The sequence below is a fragment of the Oncorhynchus tshawytscha genome, linkage group LG05, assembly GCF_018296145.1.
Source record: "Oncorhynchus tshawytscha isolate Ot180627B linkage group LG05, Otsh_v2.0, whole genome shotgun sequence".
Lineage (NCBI taxonomy): Eukaryota > Metazoa > Chordata > Actinopteri > Salmoniformes > Salmonidae > Oncorhynchus > Oncorhynchus tshawytscha.
The window spans coordinates 1,475,875-1,498,123 of record NC_056433.1 but is presented as its reverse complement, the minus strand read 5'-3'; the positions used below and the strand labels follow the sequence as shown (position 1 = coordinate 1,498,123).

General features: G+C 42.7%; 1 protein-coding gene across 1 annotated transcript in view; it reads left to right on the top strand.

Annotated features, from left to right (window-relative positions):
- The window catches only part of LOC112237152 (pleckstrin homology domain interacting protein), a 111,843-nt gene that overhangs the window by 42,146 nt on the left and 47,448 nt on the right, over window positions 1–22,249 (top strand). The window contains 9 exon segments of the mRNA XM_042321299.1: window positions 1,472–1,628; window positions 2,957–3,091; window positions 4,788–4,910; window positions 4,912–4,938; window positions 12,083–12,308; window positions 14,726–14,842; window positions 14,955–15,091; window positions 15,869–16,111; window positions 16,204–16,347. Of these exon segments, the coding sequence (XP_042177233.1) occupies window positions 1,472–1,628; window positions 2,957–3,091; window positions 4,788–4,910; window positions 4,912–4,938; window positions 12,083–12,308; window positions 14,726–14,842; window positions 14,955–15,091; window positions 15,869–16,111; window positions 16,204–16,347 (1,309 nt within the window).

The following is a 22,249-nucleotide window of genomic DNA, read 5'->3' as shown; positions in this document are numbered from 1 at the left end:
AATTATGTGACTTCTGAAGGTAATTGGTGGCACCAGATCTTATTTACGGGCTTCATAGTAAAAGGGGTGAATACATATGCACACACCACTTTTCAGTTTTTTTATTTTTTAGAACAATTTTGAAACAAGTAATTTTAAAAATTTCACTTCACCAATTTGGATTAATTTGTATATGTCCGTGACATGAAATCAAATAAAAATCAATTGAAATTACAGGTTGTAATGTAACAAAATAGGAAAAACGCCAAGGGGGTGAATACTTTTGGAAGGCACTGTAAATAGCTGTTTGCAAAAAGAAATGTCATACACATATCAAGTCTATGAATAAAGAAATCTGAAATAGGCCTCCCGAGTTGTGCTGCGGGCTAAGGAAATGCTTGAGGTGCTTAAGGCGTCACTACAGACCCCGGTTCGATCTCAGGCTGTGTCATTACCGGACGTGACCCGGGAGTCCCATAGGGCGGCGCACAATTGGCCCAGCATTGTCCAGGTTAGTTGAGGGCTTGGCCATGGGGGGGGGGGTTTGGTCATCGCGCTTTAATGACTCCTTGTGGCGCCAGCAGGTTCATTTTGGTAGTCAGTTGAGCAGTGTTTCCTCAGACACATTGGTGCAGCTAGTTTCCGTGTTGAGTGAGTGGATGTTAAGAAGCGCAGGTTTACGGGTCATGTTTCGGAAGACGCATGATTGGAGTTGCAGCGATGAGACAAGATTGTTTTCATGAAATTGGGGAGAAAAAAAGTGGAAACTATATATATATAATCTGAAACATGATATGTTATGCACATGAAGGTACCAAGCAATCATTAGAAATTATTTTGTTCAAAATTTTGCCCCATTTTTCTCCCCAATCTCGTGATATTCAATCGCTAGTAACGATCTTGTCTCATCGCTCCCCAACAGGCTCGAGAAGCGAAGATCGAGATGTGTTCTCTGAAACCCTCCAAACCGTGGTGCTTCTTAACACATTGCTCGTTTATCCCAGAAGCCTCACCAACGTGTCGGTGGAAACACTGTTTGACTGACAGAAGTCAGCTTGCAGGCCACAGGGAGTTGCTAGATCTCGTTGGGACAAGGAAAGCTCCCTGGCCAAACCCTCCCCTAACCCTCCCTATGGGGCTGCTCTTGTCCCGGTCACGGCCGTCTGTGACACAGCCTGGGAGCGAACCTCAAGCAGCACATAGAACCTTAGAACGCCATTCAAACAATAATTTCTGATTAAAAAAACATTTGGTGAAATAAGCTGTTGAACCATCTATACAGGGTTCCATATTAGTTTCTAGAACATGTCTTTCAGAAGTAGATGGAATTCATCAAGGCTATATATCTCAATCCATAAAAAAATATAGATTTATTTTCTGGTGCGCCTACATTTTGTTGTGCTTCTAACTTGTCCTACCAAATGAAAAACCTTAATTTAGAGCTCTGATTTGTGATGTAATTATTAATGTTGTGATGTCATCTGTTTACCAGGAAGTACAATCCCCCTCCGCTGGAGGACAAGGTGACCAAGCTGAAGGTTACCATGGTAGCCTGGGATCGTCACGACAACACAGTCATCACCGCTGCCAACAACCTGACGCTCAAAGTCTGGAACTCCACCACCGGAAACCTCATCCACATACTGATGGTACAAACACACACACAGTGTTGGAAAAAGTACCCAATTGGGGCGCTGCTTCTTGTTACCAGTGGTGGAAAAAGTACCCAATTGGGGCTCTGCTTATTGTGCTTGAGTACAAATAAAGATACCTCAATAGAAAAGGACTCTAGTCAAATTAAAAGTCACCCAGTAAAATACTACTTGAGTAGAAGTCTAAAAGTATTTGGTTATAAATATACTTAAGTATCAAAAGTAAAAGTACGAATAATAAAAAAGTCCAAATATTAAGACTGCACAAATGTTATTTAAAAAAAAAAGTATTTATGAATAGCCAGCGGCACACCAAGTAACACTCAGACATCATTTACAAACAAAGCATTTGTGTTTAGTGAGTCCTCCAGATCAGAGGCAGTAGGGATGACCAGGGATGTTCTCTGTTTAGTGAGTCCTCCAGATCAGAGGCAGTAGGGATGACCAGGGATGTTCTCTGTTTAGTGAGTCCTCCAGATCAGAGGCAGTAGGGATGACCAGGGATGTTCTCTGTTTAGTGAGTCCTCCAGATCAGAGACAGTAGGGATGACCAGGGATGTTCTCTGTTTAGTGAGTCCTCCAGATCAGAGGGTAGTAGGGATGACCAGGGATGTTCTCTGTTTAGTGAGTCCTCCAGATCAGAGGCAGTAGGGATGACCAGGGATGTTCTCTGTTTAGTGAGTCCTCCAGTCAGAGGCAGTAGGGATAACCAGAGATGTTCTCTGTTTAGTGAGTCCTCCAGATCAGAGGCAGTAGGGGTGACCAGGGATGTTCTCTGTTTAGTGAGTCCTCCAGATCAGAGGCAGTAGTGATGCCCAGGGATGTTCTCTGTTTCGTGAGTCCTCCAGATCAGAGGCAGTAGGAATGACCAGGGATGTTCTCTGTTGAGGGAGTCCTCCAGATCAGAGGCAGTAGGGATGACCAGGGATGTTCTCTGTTTAGTGAGTCCTCCAGATCAGAGGCAGTAGGGATGACCAGGGATGTTCTCTGTTTAGTGAGTACTCCAGATCAGAGGCAGTAGGGATGACCAGGGATGTTCTCTGTTTAGTGAGTCCTCCAGATCAGAGGCAGTAGGGATGACCAGGGATGTTCTCTGTTTAGTGAGTCCTCCAGATCAGAGGCAGTAGGGAGGACCAGGGATGTGCTCTGTTGTTAAAAACATAAATAGTAACGTACAGGTACCCCAGAAAACGACTTAAGTAGTACTTTAAAGTATTTATACTTAAGTACATTACACCACTACACACACACACACACACACACACACACACACACACACACACACACACACTACTTTGATGGATTCATTTATTGATCGATCCCAGGGTCATGAGGACGAGGTGTTTGTCCTGGAGCCACACCCCTTTGACCCCCGCATCCTGTTCAGCGCCGGGCATGATGGGAATGCCATCGTCTGGGACCTGGCCCGAGGGGTCAAGATACGATCCTACTTCAACATGGTGAGACAGGGGGGCAGGTGGGGTGTGTGTGTATTTATGATGGTTCTGGGTAAGTCTGATTACAAGTATCAAGTGTGATAAACGATGCTGTGCTGATACTGTCATACTCGTATTTGTAATTGTATCCATTTTATCACACTTGATACTTGTAATCAGACTTACTCAGGATCGGAAAACCCAGGAGTGCACTTTAAATATCGATGAAGCCTATACCTCAAAGTCACATTACTGCTCTGTCACTCAGAGAGCATCGTTATGTTCCTTCATTACTGCTCTGTCACTCAGAGAGCATCGTTATGTTCCTTCATTACTGCTCTGTCACTCAGAGAGCATCGTTATGTTCCTTCATTACTGCTCTGTCACTCAGAGAGCATCGTTATGTTCCTTCATTACTGCTCTGTCACTCAGAGAGCATCGTTATGTTCCTTCATTACTGCTCTGTCACTCAGAGAGCATCGTTATGTTCCTTCAATGAGAGCAGCGTTTTTTTCTAATCCAATCGTTGCAGCAGGCTCAACTGATACCCTGTTTCTTCACAGACCGAAGAACTAGCCAAAAGTAGATTGGAGCACGCAGCGCTTCACACTGTTTGAGTGAAAGAGAGATGCGTGCTGGCGTCTGAAATTTTTTTTTTTTTCTCCTCGATGACAGACATTTACAATAATCATAATGATCCTTATCCGTTAAAATACTTGTTTTGTCCGAGTACTCAGCACACCCCTAACCAGTGGTGTAGTGGAGGGTAAACTCACAGTAACACCCTCTAACCAGTAAACTCACAGTAACACTCACCAGTAACACCCTCTAACCAGTGTTGTAGTGGAGGGTAACACCCTCTAACAGTGATGTAGTGGAGGGTAAACTCACAGTAACACCCTCTAACCAGTGATGTAGTGGAGGGTAAACTCACAGCCCTCTAACCAGTGTTGTAGTGGAGTAACACCCTCTAACCAGTGATGTAAAGTAACACCCTCTAACCAGTGATGTAGTGGAGGGTAAACTCACAGTAAGGGTAAACCCAGTCTAACCACCCTCTAACCAGTAAACTCACAGTAACACCCTCTAACCAGTGTTGTAGTGGAGGGTAAACTCACAGTAACACCCTCTAACCAGTGATGTAGTGGAGGGTAAACTCACAGTAACACCCTCTAACCAGTGATGTAGTGGAGGGTAAACTCACAGTAACACCCTCTAACCAGTGATGTAGTGGAGGGTAAACTCACAGTAACACCCTCTAACCAGTGATGTAGTGGAGGGTAAACTCACAGTAACACCCTCTAACCAGTGATGTAGTGGAGGGTAAACTCACAGTAACACCCTCTAACCAGTGTAACACCCTCTAACCAGTGATGTAGTGGAGGGTAAACTCACAGTAACACCCTCTAACCAGTGATGTAGTGGAGGGTAAACTCACAGTAACACCCTCTAACCAGTGGAGGGTAAACTCACAGTAACACCCTCTAACCAGTGATGTAGTGGAGGGTAAACTCACAGTAACACCCTCTAACCAGTGATGTAGTGGAGGGTAAACTCACAGTAACACCCTCTAACCAGTGATGTAGTGGAGGGTAAACTCACGGTAAAACCCTTTTTATTTTTGCACGAGACATAAAAAATGCATTGAAAATATTCAGAGTGAATGGTGATCAGTGTTTATTCATCTATGGTAACTACTCTACATTTTCCCATTTTCCAGATTGAAGGTCAAGGCCATGGGGCGGTATTTGACTGTAAGTGTAGTCCTGATGGACAGCACTTTGCTGTTTATTCATCTACAGACTCACATGGTCACCTGCTCATCTTGGACAGCACTTTGCTGCTTTGGTTCCAGCAGCAAGTATGACAAGGTACACACTAGGAGGCTACTACTCCTATACTATATTACTACTACAATACTATAACACTACTACTACTATACATATTACTACTACAATACTATAACACTACTATACTACTACTATAATATATTGCTACTACAATACTATAACACTACTACTACCACTACTACTACTATAATACTACTACTACAATACTATATTACTACTACAATACTATAACATTACCACTATACTACTACTTCTACTACTACTATACTATATTACTACTACTACAATACTATAACACTACTACTACTATAATACTACTTCTACTACTACTACGACAATACTATAACACTACTACTACTATAATACTACTTCTACTACTACTACTACAATACTATAACACTACTACTTTTTATTTTATTTTATTTTATTTCACCTTTATTTAACCAGGTAGGCTAGTTGAGAACAAGTTCTCATTTACAACTGCGACCTGGCCAAGATAAAGCATAGCAGTGTGAGCAGACAACACAGAGTTACACATGGAATAAACAAATTAACAAGTCAATAACACAGTAGAAAACAAAGGGGGGAGTCTATATACAATGTGTGCAAAAGGCATGAGGAGGTAGACGAATAGTTACAATTTTGCAGATTAACACTGGAGTGATATATGATCAGATGGTCATGTACAGGTAGAGATATTGGTGTGCAAAAGAGCAGAAAAGTAAATAAATAAAAACAGTATGGGGATGAGGTAGGTGAAAATGGGTGGGCTATTTACCAATAGACTATGTACAGCTGCAGCGATCGGTTAGCTGCTCAGATAGCTGATGTTTGAAGTTGGTGAGGGAGATAAAAGTCTCCAACTTCAGCGATTTTTGCAATTCGTTCCAGTCACAGGCAGCAGAGAACTGGAACGAAAGGCGGCCAAATGAGGTGTTGGCTTTAGGGATGATCAGTGAGATACACCTGCTGGAGCGCGTGCTACGGATGGGTGTTGCCATCGTGACCAGTGAACTGAGATAAGGCGGAGCTTTACCTAGCATGGACTTGTAGATGACCTGGAGCCAGTGGGTCTAGCGACGAATATGTAGCGAGGGCCAGCCGACTAGAGCATACAAGTCGCAGTGGTGGGTGGTATAAGGTGCTTTAGTGACAAAACGGATGGCACTGTGATAAACTGCATCCAGTTTGCTGAGTAGAGTGTTGGAAGCCATTTTGTAGATGACATCGCCGAAGTCGAGGATTGGTAGGATAGTCAGTTTTACTAGGGTAAGCTTGGCGGCGTGAGTGAAGGAGGCTTTGTTGCGGAATAGAAAGCCGACTCTTGATTTGATTTTTGATTGGAGGTGTTTGATATGAGTCTGGAAGGAGAGTTTGCAGTCTAGCCAGACACCTACTACTACTACTATAATACCACTCCTATACTATATTACTACTACGATACTACACCATTACTACTCCTATAGTATATTACTACTATAATACTATAACACTACTACTACCACTACTACTATAATACTACTCCTATGCTATATCACTACTACAATACTATAACACTACTACTACTACTACTACAATACTGTTTGAACTATTAACTAGAACTTCTACTCCTATACTATAGTACTACTACAACACTACTACTACTTCTACTACTACTACTACTACTACTACTACTACAATACTGCTAGAACTACTAACTAGAACTACCACTCCTATTCTATATTACTACTACAATACTACTACTACTACTACAATGCTATAACACTACTACTACTAAAATACTACTTCTACTTCTACTACTACTACAATACTGCTAGAACTACTACTCCTATACTATATTACTACCTCCATACTATAACACTACTACTACTAAAATACTACTCCTATACTATATTACTACTACAATACTATAACACTGCTACTACTACTACTACTACTACAATACTGCTAGAACTACTACTCCTATATTACTACTACAATACTATAACACTACTACTACTACTATAATACTACTTCTACTACTACTACTACTACTACTACTACTACTACTACTACAATACTGCTAGAACTACTACCTAGACCTACTACTCCTATACTATATTACTACTACAATACTATAACACTACTACTACTATAATACTAATCCTATACTATATTACTACTACAATACTATAACATTACTACTCCTATACAATATTACTACTGTAATACTATAACACTACTACTACTACTACTACTACTACTACTACTACAATACTGCTAGAACTACTACCTAGACCTACTACTCCTATACTATATTACTACTACAATACTATAACACTACTACTACTATAATACTAATCCTATACTATATTACTACTACAATACTATAACACTACTACTACTACTATAATACTACTTCTACTACTACTACTACTACAATACTATAACACTACTACTACTAAAATACTACTTCTACTACTACTACTACTACTACTACTACAATACTGCTAGAACTACTAACTAGAACTACTACTCCTATATTACCATTTTACTACTATACTACTACTATACTGCTACTGCTATACTCCTACTATAATACTATACCACTACTACTTCTACCACTACAGCTGCTGCTACTATACTACACTGCTATAACACTACTACTACTACTACTACTACTACTACTACACCACTTTACCACTACTACTCATAATATTACTACTATATTACAATACTGCTACTACTACTACTGTTACTACCAGTAGCACTACTAATCCTATATTATGATAGTACCACTACACTATGCTCTACTATTACTACTACTACACCATACTACTTAAACGATACTGTACTACTACTGCGACTATTACGATGCTATACTACTAATATGTCTACTGTTACGATACTCTGCTACTACTACTGCTACTATGATACTATACTACTATGATGCTATTACTACCACTACTACTGTACTACTACTACTACTACAATACTATACTACTGATACTACTTCAACTGCTACTATGATACTATACTACTTCGACTACTATGCTACTATACTACTTTTACTATTACAATACTGCACTACTATTTTTTTAATTTTTTTTATATTTTTTTTATTTAACCAGGTAGGCTAGTTGAGAACAAGTTCTCATTTGCAACTGCGACCTGGCCAAGATAAAGCATAGGAGTGTGAACAGACAACACAGAGTTACACATGGAGTAAACAATTAACAAGTCAATAACACAGTAGAAAAAAAAGGGGAGTCTATATCCATTGTGTGCAAAAGGCATGAGGAGGAAGGCGAATAATTACAATTTTGCAGATTAACACTGGAGTGATAAATGATCAGATGGTCATGTACAGGTAGAGATATTGGTGTGCAAAAGAGCAGAAAAGTAAATAAATAAAAACAGTATGGGGATGAGGCAGGTAAAATTGGGTGGGCTATTTACCGATAGACTATGTACAGCTGCAGCGATCGGTTAGCTGCTCAGATTGCAGATGTTTGAAGTTGGTGAGGGAGATAAAAGTCTCCAACTTCAGCGATTTTTGCAATTCGTTCCAGTCACAGGCAGCAGAGAACTGGAACGAAAGGCGGCCAAATGAGGTGTTGGCTTTAAGGATGATCAGTGAGATACACCTGCTGGAGCGCGTGCTACGGATGGGTGTTGCCATCGTGACCAGTGAACTGAGATAAGGCGGAGCTTTACCTAGCATGGACATGTAGATGACCTGGAGCCATTGGGTCTGGCGACGAATATGTAGCGAGGGCCAGCCGACTAGAGCATACAAGTCGCAGTGGTGGGTGGTATAAGGTGCTTTAGTGACAAAACGGATGGCACTGTGATAAACTGCATCCAGTTTGCTGAGTAGAGTGTTGGAAGCAATTTTGTAGATGACATCGCCGAAGTCGAGGATCGGTAGGATAGTCAGTTTTACTAGGGTAAGTTTGGCGGCGTGAGTGAAGGAGGCTTTGTTGCGGAATAGAAAGCCGACTCTTGACTTGATTTTCGATTGGAGATGTTTGATATGAGTCTGGAAGGAGAGTTTACAGTCTAGCCAGACACCTAGGTACTTATAGATGTCCACATATTCAAGGTCGGGCAGCGAACGGTTGAAAAGCATGCATTTGGTTTTACTAGCGTTTAAGAGCAGTTGGAGGCCACGGAAGGAGTGTTGTATGGCATTGAAGCTCGTTTGGAGGTTAGATAGCACAGTGTCCAAGGACGGGCCGGAAGTATATAGAATGGTGTCGTCTGCGTAGAGGTGGATCAGGGAATCGCCCGCAGCAAGAGCAACATCATTGATATATACAGAGAAAAGAGTCGGCCCGAGGATTGAACCCTGTGGCACCCCCATAGAGACTGCCAGAGGACCGGACAGCATGCCCTCCGATTTGACACACTGAACTCTGTCTGCAAAGTAATTGGTGAACCAGGCAAGGCAGTCATCCGAAAAACCGAGGCTACTGAGTCTGCCGATAAGAATATGGTGATTGACAGAGTCGAAAGCCTTGGCAAGGTCGATGAAGATTGCTGCACAGTACTGTCTTTTATCGATGGCGGTTATGATATCGTTTAGTACCTTGAGCGTGGCTGAGGTGCACCCGTGACCGGCTCGGAAACCAGATTGCACAGCGGAGAAGGTACGGTGGGATTCGAGATGGTCAGTGACTTGTTTGTTGACTTGGCTTTCGAAGACCTTAGATAGGCAGGGCAGGATGGATATAGGTCTGTAACAGTTTGGGTCCAGGGTGTCTCCCCCTTTGAAGAGGGGGATGACTGCGGCAGCTTTCCAATCCTTTGGGGATCTCAGACGATATGAAAGAGAGGTTGAACAGGCTAGTAATAGGGGTTGCGACAATGGCGGCGGATAGTTTCAGAAATAGAGGGTCCAGATTGTCAAGCCCAGCTGATTTGTACGGGTCCAGGTTTTGCAGCTCTTTCAGAACATCTGCTATCTGGATTTGGGTAAAGGAGAACCTGGAGAGGCTTGGGCGAGTAGTTGCGTGGGGGGGCGGAGCTGTTGGCCGAGGTTGGTGTAGACAGGCGGAAGGCATGGCCAGCCGTTGAGAAATGCTTTTTGAAGTTTTCGATAATCATGGATTTATCGGTGGTGACCGTGTTCCCTAGCCTGTTACCTACTACTATTATACTATACTATGATACTACTATGGTACTATGATACTATACTACTACCACTACTACTATACAATTTCTACTCTTGCTACTGTACTACAATACTACTACTACTACTACTACTACTATGGCTACATCTACTACAATACAATACCAGTTCTACTACTACCACTACTAATGTGATACTATACCACTACTTCCACAACTACTGTGATACTCTACTACTACTACTACTACTACTACTACTACTACTACTACTACTATGCTACAATATTACTACTGCTATACCATACTGCTACTACTACTATACTACAACTCATGTGACTACTGCGATACCATACTACTACTACTACTAATATAATACTATGTTACTTGTACTACTGTGTCACTATGCTACTATACTACTACTAGTGCAACTACTTGTACAATAATACACTAATACTACTGCTATGATATTATACTGCTTTTACTGCTACTACTGTTATACTACTATGATAATTTACTTCTACTAATACTTCTACTGCTATGATACTGTACTACTACAACTACTATGATACTATAGTACTACTATACTCTACTTCTACTACTACTACTACTACGGTACTATGCTACTACTACAATACTATACTACTTCTACTACACTATTACTACTACTACTGCTACGGCACTATACAACTTAAACTACTATGATACTGCATTACTACTATGATACTATACTATGATACAACTACTACAATACTGTTCTACTACCACTACTAGTATTGCTACTGTACTATAATACCACTGCTATTATTGCTACGTCTACTACAATACTATACAACTACTACTTCTATGACTACTGTACTATACTACTACTACTACTACTACTACTACGATATTATACTACTACTACTGCCTTAATACTATACTACTACTGTGATATGTTAATTCTACCACTATACTACAATATTACTACGACTACTACGATTATGATGCTATACTACTACTACAATACTACAACTACTATGCCCCCCGAGGTACTTTACTTCTACTACTACTAATACTAATACTACTAGCGCTACTATTACTACTACTACTACTACTACTACTACTACTACCAATACTACTACTACTGCTAATACTACTGCTAATACTACTACTACTACTACTGCTACTACTAGCACTACTACTACTACTACTACTACTACTACTACTACCAATACTACTAGCACTACTACTACTATTAATACTACTAATGATACTACTACTACTACAACCACTACTAATACTACTACTACTAGCGCTACTACTACTACTAATACTACTACTACTACTGCTAATACTACTACTAATACTACTACTAATACTACTACTAATACTACTACTACTAGAACTACTACTACTGCTACTACTACTACTACTACTACTAGCACTACTACGACTACTACCACTACTACTACTACTACCAATACTACTAGCACTACTACTACTATTAATACTACTAATGATACTACTACTACTACAACCACTACTAATACTACTACTACTAGTGCTACTACTACTAATACTACTACTGCTACTACTACTACTACTACCAATACTACTACTACTGCTACTACTACTACTACTACTACTACTAGCACTACTACTACTACTACTACCAATACTACTACTACTACTACTACTACTACTACTACTACTACTACTACTGCTACGACTACTACTACTAGCACTACTACTACTACTACTACTACTACTACTACTACTACTACTACTAATACTACTACTACAATGGTTTTGCTACTACTAGCACTACTACTACTATGATGCTATACTATTATGATACTGCTACTATACAATTACGGTATTATGTTACGTCTACTACTACTATACTACTACAATAATATGCTACTTCTACAACTGCTACTGCTATACTACTGCAATACTACTGCAATACTACTATGATACTATACTGCTTCTACTATTAGTATAGTAGTCTGCAACCTTGTTGTAAAACTACTCAACAAATCTACACTATAAACCAAATCTTTCCCTCCCTCAGATAGCAGATCAGATGTTTTTCCATACTGACTACCGCCCGTTGATCCGCGATGTTAATAACTACGTGTTGGACGAGCAGACCCAGCAGGCACCACACCTCATGCCCCCTCCCTTCCTGGTGGACGTGGACGGGAACCCCCACCCTCCTCCATACCAACGCCTCGTACCCGGACGGGAGAGCTGCAGAGACCAACAGCTCATACCACAGATGGGAGTCACCTCCTCAGGTACATGTCAGTTTGTCAGGGAGTCACCTCCTCCTCCTCCTCAGGTACATGTCAGTTTGTCAGGGAGTCACCTCCTCCTCCTCAGGTACATGTCAGTTTGTCAGGGAGTCACCTCCTCCTCCTCAGGTACATGTCAGTTTGTCGGGGAGTCACCTCCTCCTCAGGTACATGTCAGTTTGTCAGGGAGTCACCACCTCCTCAGGTACATGTCAGTTTGTCAGGGAGTCACCTCCTCCTCCTCCTCAGGCACATATCAGTTTGTCAGTGAGTCACCTGAAAGGTGAATTCGTCTCCCTGTGTCTGGTGGAAAGTAGACTGAACCAGGTTTTCCTCTAGGATTTTACCTGTGCTCAGCTCTATTCTGTTTATTTTTATCGTAAGAAACTCCCTAGTCCTTGCCGGCATACCCATAACATGATGCAGCCACCATTATGCTTGAACATATGAAGAGTGGTACTCAGTGATCAAATCAGATGTTATTGGTCACATGGTTAACAGATGTTTATTGGTCACATGGTTAGCAGATGTTATTGATCACATGGTTAGCAGATGTTTATTGGTCACATGGTTAGCAGATGTTATTGGTCACATGGTTAGCAGATGGTTATTGGTCACATACACATGGTTAGCAGATGGTTATTGGTCACATGGTTAGCAGATGGTTATTGGCCACATGCACATGGTTAGCAGATGTTATTGGTCACATGGTTAGCAGATGTTATTGGTCACATGGTTAACAGATGGTATTGGTCACATACACATGGTTAGCAGATGTTATTGGTCACATGGTTAGCAGATGTTATTGGTCACATGGTTAGCAGATGTTATTGGCCACATACACATGGTTAGCAGATGTTATTGGTCACATACACATGGTTAGCAGATGTTATTGGCCACATACACATGGTTAGCAGATGTTATTGATTTGAGTCTCCGGACTTGAAACCCATTGAAAACCTGTGATTTGAAATGAAAAGGTCAGCCCATAAGCACAGACAAAGGATATCAAGGATATGGAAGGAGTCTGTATAAAGGAATGGTCTAAGATCCCTCCCAATGTGTTCTCCAACTTATAAAACATTTTATAAAAAGGCTCAGCGTCGTTATCCTCAAGGTGAGGTATTGAAAGGTATTGAAAACAGGTGTCAATCATTTTGAATACTTGTTATACAAAATCTCTTTATAATGCATTTGCATTAGTATAATATAATTTCCACATGTTTTGGAACAATATAGCTCAGTATTTGAATGTTTATTTTATCAATAATTATGGACCCCACTGTATATATTAAACATGTCTCTCTGTGTCTCTGTTTCTCTCTCTCTCTCTCTCTCTCTCTCTCTCTCTCTCTGTGTCTCTTTTTCTCTCTCTCTTTTTTTCTCTCTCTCTCTCTGTGTCTCTCTCTCTTTCTCTCTCTCTTTCTCTCTCTCTCTCTCTCTCTCTCTCTCTCTCTCTCTCTCTCTTTCTCTGTGTCTCTCTCTGTGTCTCTCTCTCTGTCTCTCTCTCTCTCTCTCTCTCTCTCTCTCTGTCTCTCTTTCACTCTCTGTGTCTCTCTCTCTGTCTCTTTCTCTGTGTCTCTCTCTCTGTCTCTTTCTCTGTGTCTCTCTCTCTGTCTCTTTCTCTGTGTCTCTCTCTCTCTCTCTCTGTGTCTCTCTCTGTGTCGCTCCCTCTGTCTTTCTCTTTCTCTCTGTCTCTCTCTCTCTCTCTCTCTCTCTCTCTCTCTCTCTCTGTCTCTCTTTCACTCTCTCTGTGTCTCTCCCTCTCTCTCTCTCTCTCTCTCTGTCTCTCTCTCTCTGTCTCTCTCTCTCTCTCTGTCTCTCTTTCACTCTCTCTGTGTCTCTCCCTCTCTCTCTCTCTCTCTCTCTGTCTCTCTCTCTCTCTCTCTCTCTCTCTCTCTCTCTCTCTCTCTGTCTCTCTTTCTCTCTCTGTGTCTCTCTCTCTCTCTCTCTCTCTCTCTCTCTCTGTCTCTCTCTCTCTCTCTCTGTCTCTCTTTCACTCTCTCTGTGTCTCTCTCTCTGTCTCTCTCTCTCTCTCTCTCTCTCTCTCTCTGTCTCTCTCTCTCCCTCTCTCTGTCTCTCTTTCACTCTCTGTGTCTCTCTCTCTCTCTCTCTCTCTCTCTCTCTCTCTCTCTCTCTCTGTCTCTCTTTCTCTCTCTGTGTCTCTCTTTCTCTCTCTCTCTCTCTCTCTCTCTCTCTCTGTGTCTCCTCTCTCTCCCTCTCTCTCTCCTCTCTCTCTCCTCTGTGTCTCTCTCCTCTCTGTCTCTCTCTCTCTCTCTCTCTCTCTCTCTCTCTCTCTCTGTCTCTCTTTCTCTCTCTCTGTCACTCTCTCTCTCTCTCTCTCTCTCTCTCTCTCTCTCTCTGTCTCTCTTTCACTCTCTCTGTGTCTGTCCCTCTCTGTCTCTCTGTCTCTGTTTCAGGCCTGAACCAGGTGGTCAGTGAACAGGCTGTTGAAGGAGCCTCTCCTCTAGACAACATGATTCACAGACTTCAACAGGAGCAGGACCAGAGACTGTCTACCGACACACACAACAGAGGTAAACACACCAGCCGAGACAGTTCATTATTTTAGTCAACAATTTACACTCAGTTGCTTTTACACAGGACTAAAATTGGATACCTTTGGTGCTAACCGTACCCCCCCCCCAGAGGTTCACTCCCCCCAACGTGGGTCTGCGTCGCAGTGGTCAGATCGAGGGGGTGAGACAGATGCACAGCAATGCCCCCCGGAGCCAGATGGCCACAGAGACAGACCTGGTAGCATGGAGCAGGAGGGTACTGGTCCCTGAGCTGGGGGACGCTGAGCTCAGGTAACAAACACAATACAGACCTGGTAGCATGGAGCAGGAGGGTACTGGTCCCTGAGCTGGGGGACGAGTGACACAGTGGTCTACGGCACTCCATCGCAGTGCTAGCTGTGCAACTAGAGATTCTGGATTTGATTCCAGGCTCTGTCGCAGCCGGCTGTGAACGGGAGACCCATGGGGCGGCGCAGCGTCGTCCGGGTTAGGGGAGGGTTTGGCTGGCAGGGATGTTCTTGTCCCATCGCGCACTAGCGGGCGCAGTGGACGCTGACGCGGTCGCCAGGTGTACGGTGTTTCCTCCGACACATTGGTGCGGCTGGCTCTCCGGGTTAAGTGGCTGTTGTCTCAAGAAGCAGTGCTGCTTGATTGGGTCGTGTTTCGGAGGACACACGGCTCTCGACCTTCGCCTCTCCCGAGTCCGTACGGGAGTTGCATCGATGAGACTGTAACGACCAGTTGGATTGGGGAGAAAAAGGAGTGTCAAATAATGATAGTCAAATCAAATCAAAAACACACCTAGACCTAGTCCTCAAAAGTGCGTATGTGTGTGTGTGTGTAGGAAACAGCTAAACTGGAGGGAGGCTAAAGGAGAGGAGGAGATCAGTGTCTACAGATCAGAGGGGAGGAGACACACTGCCCACCTTCACAGAGAGAGCAAGGTATCACTCACTGCCCACCTTCACAGAGAGAGCAAGGTATCACTCACTGTCCACCTTCACAGAGAGAGCAAGGTATCACTCACTGCCCACCTACACAGAGAGAGCAAGGTATCAGTCACTGAGCATGGTATCACTCACTGTCCACCTTCACAGAGAGAGCAAGGTATCAGTCACTGCCCACCTTCACAGAGAGAGCAAGGTATCACTCACTGTCCACCTTCACAGAGAGAGCAAGGTATCACTCACTGTCCACCTTCACAGAGAGAGCAAGGTATCACTCACTGTCCACCTTCACAGAGAGAGCAAGGTATTACTCACTGTCCACCTTCACAGAGAGAGCAAGGTATTACTCACTGTCCACCTGTCCACAAGGTATCAGTCATACCTCTCAAGCAAGATACATAAAGTTCCTATTTTCTCTTTGTCTTTTGTCAGGTATCCTCTCCAGACTGTGTAGGGGTGGAGGAGGGGAGGAGAAGTCATGGTAACCATGGCTACCAGACGCGTGCGGCTGTGGAAGAGACGAGTCGTCACAGCGCTGAGATTGCTGATGATGACGACAACAACAGCATCTCAGAGGTACGGCCTGTTGTTGTGAACCTAGAGGTCTGTTGTTGTGAACCTAGAGGTCTGTTGTTGTGAACCTAGAGGTCTGTGGTATTGGTACGGCCTGTTGTTGTGAACCTAGAGGTCTGTTGTTGTGAACCTAGAGGTCTGTGGTATTGGTACGGCCTGTTGTTGTGAACCTAGAGGTCTGTGGTATTGGTACGGCCTGTTGTTGTGAAGACTAGAGGTCTGTTGTTGTTAACCTAGAGGTCTGTTGTTGTGAATCTAGAGGTCTGTTGTTGTGAACCTAGAGGTCTGTGGTATTGGTACAGCCTGTTTGTTGTTGTGAACCTAGAGGTCTGTTATTGTGAACCTAGAGGTCTGTGGTATTGGTACAGCCTGTTTGTTGTTGTGAACCTAGAGGTCTGTTGTTGTGAACCTAGAGGTCTGTTGTTGTGAACCTAGAGGTCTGTGGTATTCGTACAGCCTGTTTGTTGTTGTGAACCTAGAGGTCTGTTGTTGTGAACCTAGAGGTCTGTGGTATTGGTATGGCCTGTTGTTGTGAACCTAGAGGTCTGTGGTATTGGTATGACCTGTTGTTGTGAACCTAGAGGTCTGTGGTATTGTTACGGCCTGTTGTTGTGAAGACTAGAGGTCTGTTGTTGTTAACCTAGAGGTCTGTTGTTGTGAACCTAGAGGTCTGTTGTTGTGAACCTAGAGGTCTGTGGTATTGGTACAGCCTGTTGTTGTGAACCTAGAGGTCTGTTGTTGTGAACCTAGAGGTCTGTGGTATTGGTACGGCCTGTTGTTGTCAACCTAGAGGTATGTTGTTGTGAACCTAGAGGTCCGTGGTATTGGTACGGCCTGTTGTTGTGAACCTAGAGGTCTGTGGTATTGGTGCAGCCTGTTGTTGTGAAGACTAGAGGTCTGTTGTTGTGAACCTAGAGGTCTGTTGTTGTGAACCCAGAGGTCTGTTGTTGGGAACCTAGAGGTCTGTGGTATTGGTACAGCCTGTTGTTGTGAACCTAGAGGTCTGTTGTTGTGAACCTAGAGGTCTGTGGTATTGGTACGGCCTGTTGTTGTGAACCTAGAGGTCTGTGGTATTGGTATGGCCTGTTGTTGTGAACCTAGAGGTCTGTGGTATTGGTACGGCCTGTTGTTGTGAAGACTAGAGGTCTGTTGTTGTGAACCTAGAGGTCTGTGGTATTTGTACGGCCTATCTTTGTGAACCTATGTTCTGTTGTTGTGACTCTAGAGGTCTGTTGTTGTGAACCTAGATGTCTGTGGTATTGGTACGGCCTGTCGTTGTGAACCTAGAGGTCAGTTGGTGTGAATCTAGAGGTCTGTTGTTGTGAACCTAGAGGTCTGTGGTATCGGTACGGCCTGTCGTTGTGAACCTAGAGGTCTGTTGTTGTGAACCTAGAGGTCTGTGGTATCGGTATGGCCTGTCGTTGTGAACCTAGAGGTCTGTTGTTGTGAACCTAGAGGTCTGTGGTATTGGTACGGCCTTGTTGTTGTGAACCTAGAGGTCTGTGGTATTGGTACTGCCTGTTGTTGTGAACCTAGAGGTCTGTGGTACATTGGTAGGTCTGTGGTATTGGTACGGCCTTGTTGTTGTGAACCTAGAGGTCTGTGGTATTGGTACTGCCTGTTGTTGTGAACCTAGAGGTCTGTGGTATTGGTACGGCCTTTTGTTGTGAACCTAGAGGTCTGTTGTTGTGAACCTAGAGGTCTGTGGTATTGGCCAGTTAGGACTATGACCTTTTCTGTTCCATCTTTAAATTAAGTGCAGCTCATAAAGCCTTCATAAACACTACACATGTTACACATCGTCTATAACCGTATATCATGCTTTATACAGGGTTGATAAATGTGGCATAACTGTGTGACATAACCCACTATGTTGAATATGATAGAAGCATGTGCTTTATAAAGGGTGGCATAAGCACAGCTTAATAAAGGCCTTATAAATCATGTTAAATTGTGGCTTCACAAAGCATTTATAACCCTGTCCTACGTCTTGGTGGAGCAATGCAACAAAGGATAGAAGGCTTGATTCCCGGGAAAAAATGCATTCATGCATGAATGCATTCGCTTTGTATAAAAGTGTCTGCATTATATGACTCTAAAACATTTCTAGGATGGCCCAACTTCTTTCCCTCTTGGGTGCATAGACAATAATGGACCTTACTTCAACTTCCCCCACAATGCTGTGCTGCAGGATGACAACACTTTAGTCACCCCTTTTTCAATCTGTTCAGTTCTTTTCAATCTGTTCAGTTCTTTTCAATCTGTTCAGTCCTTTTCAATCTGTTCAGTCCTTTTCAATCTGTTCAGTCCTTTTCAATCTGTTCAGTCCTTTTCAATCTGTTCAGTTATTTTCAATCTGTTCAATCCTTTTCAATCTGTTCAGTCCATTTCAATCTGTTCAGTCCTTTTCAATCTGTTCAGTTCTTTTCAATCTGTTCAGTCCTTTTCAATCTGTTCAGTTCTTTTCAATCTGTTCAGTCCTTTTCAATCTGTTCAGTCCTTTTCAATCTGTTCAGTCCTTTTCAATCTGTTCAGTCCTTTTCAATCTGTTCAGTTCTTTTCAATCTGTTCAGTCCTTTTCAATCTGTTCAGTTCTTTTCAATCTGTTCAGTCCTTTTCAATCTGTTCAGTCCTTTTCAATCTGTTCAGTCCTTTTCAATCTGTTCAGTCCTTTTCAATCTGTTCAGTTCTTTTCAATCTGTTCAGTCCTTTTCAATCTGTTCAGTTCTTTTCAATCTGTTCAGTTCTTTTCAATCTGTTCAGTCCTTTTCAATCTGTTCAGTCCTTTTCAATCTGTTCAGTCCTTTTCAATCTGTTCAGTCCTTTTCAATCTGTTCAGTCCTTTTCAATCTGTTCAGTTATTTTCAATCTGTTCAATCCTTTTCAATCTGTTCAGTCCTTTTCAATCTGTTCAGTCCTTTTCAATCTGTTCAGTCCTTTTCAATCTGTTCAGTTCTTTTCAATCTGTTCAGTCCTTTTCAATCTGTTCAGTCCTTTTCAATCTGTTCAGTCCTTTTCAATCTGTTCAGTCCTTTTCAATCTGTTCAGTCCTTTTCAATCTGTTCAGTCCTTTTCAATCTGTTCAGTCCTTTTCAATCTGTTCAGTTATTTTCAATCTGTTCAATCCTTTTCAATCTGTTCAGTCCATTTCAATCTGTTCAGTCCTTTTCAATCTGTTCAGTCCTTTTCAATCTGTTCAGTCCATTTCAATCTGTTTAGTCCTTTTCCCTACTTACTTTTTCCCCCCAAATTCCATTTTCTCCAGGGGTTTTTCCCAGTTTTTTTTCAGGTTTTCCCCAAATCGATTGGACACACCTATCTATAGAAGGTCCCACAGTTGACAGTGCATGTCAGAGCAAAAACCAAGCCATGAGTTTGAAGGAATTGTCCGTAGAGCTCCGAGACAGGATTGTGTTGAGGCACAGATCTGGGGAAGGGTACCAAACATGTCTGCTGCATTGAAGGTCCCCAAGAACACAGTGGCCTCCATTATTCTTAAATGGAAGAAGTTTGGAACCAGCAAGACTCTTTCTAGGGCTGGCGGCCCGGCCAAACTGAGCAATCGTGGGAGAAGAACCTTTGGTCAGGGAGGTGACCAAGAACCCAATGGTCATTCAGACAGAGCACCAGAGTTCCTCTGTGGAGATGGGAGAACCTTCCAGAAGGACAACCATCTCTGCAGCACTCCACCAATCAGGCCTTTATGGTAGAGTGGCCAGACAGAAGCCACTCCTCAGTAAAAGGCACATGACAGACCGCTTGGAGTTTACCAAAAGGCACCTAACGGACTCTCAGACCATGAGAAACAAGATTCTCTGGTCTGATGAAACCAAGATTGAACTCTTTGGCCTGAATGCCAAGCGTCACATCTGGAGGAAACCTGGCACCATCCCTATGGTGAAGCATGGTGGTGGCAGCAACATGCTGTGGGGATGTTTTTCAGCGGCAGGGACTGGGAGACTAGTCAAAATCAAGGAAAAGATGAACGGAGCAAAGTAGAGTGTGATCCTTGATGAAAACCTGCTCTAGAGCGTTCAGGACCTCAGACCGGGACGAAGGTTCACCTTCATACAGTGTCCAATACAGGCTTCAGGACACTCCTGCATTGGACACTTCAGGGGCGGCAGGGTAGCCTAGTGGTTAGAGCGTTGGACTAGTAACCGGAAGGTTGCGAGTTCAAACCCCCGAGCTGACAAGGTACAAATATGCGTTTTTAACGGACCTCTGAGACTCACAGTGCAGGTGCATTTATACGGAAACTTGATTACACACAGGTGGATTGTATTTATCATCATTAGTCATTTAGGTCAACATTGGATCATTCAGAGATCCTCACTGAACTTCTGGAGAGAGTTTGCTGCACTGAAAGTAAAGGGGCTGAATAATTTTGCACGCCCAATTTTTCAGTTTTTGATTTGTTAAAAAAGTTTGAAATATCCAATAAATGTCGTTCCACTTCATGATTGTGTCCCACTTGTTGTTGATTCTTCACAAAAAAATACAGTTTTATATCTTTATGTTTGAAGCCTGAAATGTGGCAAAAGGTTGCAAAGTTCAAGGGGGCCGAATACTTTCGCAAGGCACTGTACGTGACTATCTTAAGATTAATGCACTAGATTCACTCTAGATGGGAGCTTCTGCAGAATGGATCAATTGAAATGGTTAAGTATATTTATGTACAGAAATGTTTTTGAAAGAAAAGCACAAGAAGACTCGCGACTGTAATCACTGCCTAAGGTGCTTCCACAAAGAGTTAAAGAGACTGAATCCTTTTATTTGTAATACTTTTGCTAAAATTTCTAAAAACATGTTTTTGCTCTGTCATTATGGGCTATTGAGATGTCATTATGGGCTATTGTGATTTTATTATGGGCTATTGTGTGTAGATTGATGAGGGGAAAAAACTATTTTATCAATTTTAGAATAAGGCTGTTTGGTATGACTCATTATATTGTTGTTAGAGACCTGACTGGGTCCAGCACCGTGTGGTATGACTCATTATATTGTTGTTAGAGACCTGACTGGGACCAGCACTGTGTGGTATGACTCATTATATTGTTGTTAGAGACCTGACTGGGACCAGCACTGTGTGGTATGACTCATTATATTGTTGTTAGAGACCTGACTGGGACCAGAACCGTGTGATATGACACATTATATTGTTGTTAGAGACCTGACTGGGTCCAGCACCGTGTGGTATGACTCATTATATTGTTGTTAGAGACCTGACTGGGACCAGCACTGTGTGGTATGACTCATTATATTGTTGTGGTAGAGACCTGTTTCTATAAGTTGGGGGGCTTTCATCAAGGTGTTTCTGTAGGTTGGGGGTAGGTGTTTCTGAGGTTGGGGGACAAGGTGTTTCTGTAGGTTGGGGGCTTTCATAAGGTGTTTCTGTAGGGGGGCTTTCATCAAGGTGTTTCTGTAGGTTGGGGGCTTTCATCAAGGTGTTTCTTAGGGGGGCTTTCAGGTTGGGGGCTTTCAAGGTGTTTCTGTAGGTTGGGGGCTTTCATCAAGGTGTTTCTGTAGGTTGGGGGCTTTCATCAAGGTGTTTCTGTAGGTTGTAGTGTTTCTGGGGGCTTTCATCAAGGTGTTTCTGTAGGTTGGGGGCTTTCATCAAGGTGTTTCTGTAGGTTGGGGGCTTTCATCAAGGTGTTTCTTGGTGTAACGTCATGACTATATTGAATTCTATTGTAGTGACCTTACTGAGTAAAGTACTTGTCATCATCACTACTTATCCCAATCAGAAAGTCATAATGATGGCTAAACCCATTTCCACAATCTATCTCATAAACATTTGATTTGAACCCTAACCCTAACTAATGAAGGCCAAGTTTGATGCGTTGTTCCACCAGGCCTTCCGCACATGTGGGTGGAAGTGTCTGGGAAGGAGATTAGGTGTAAT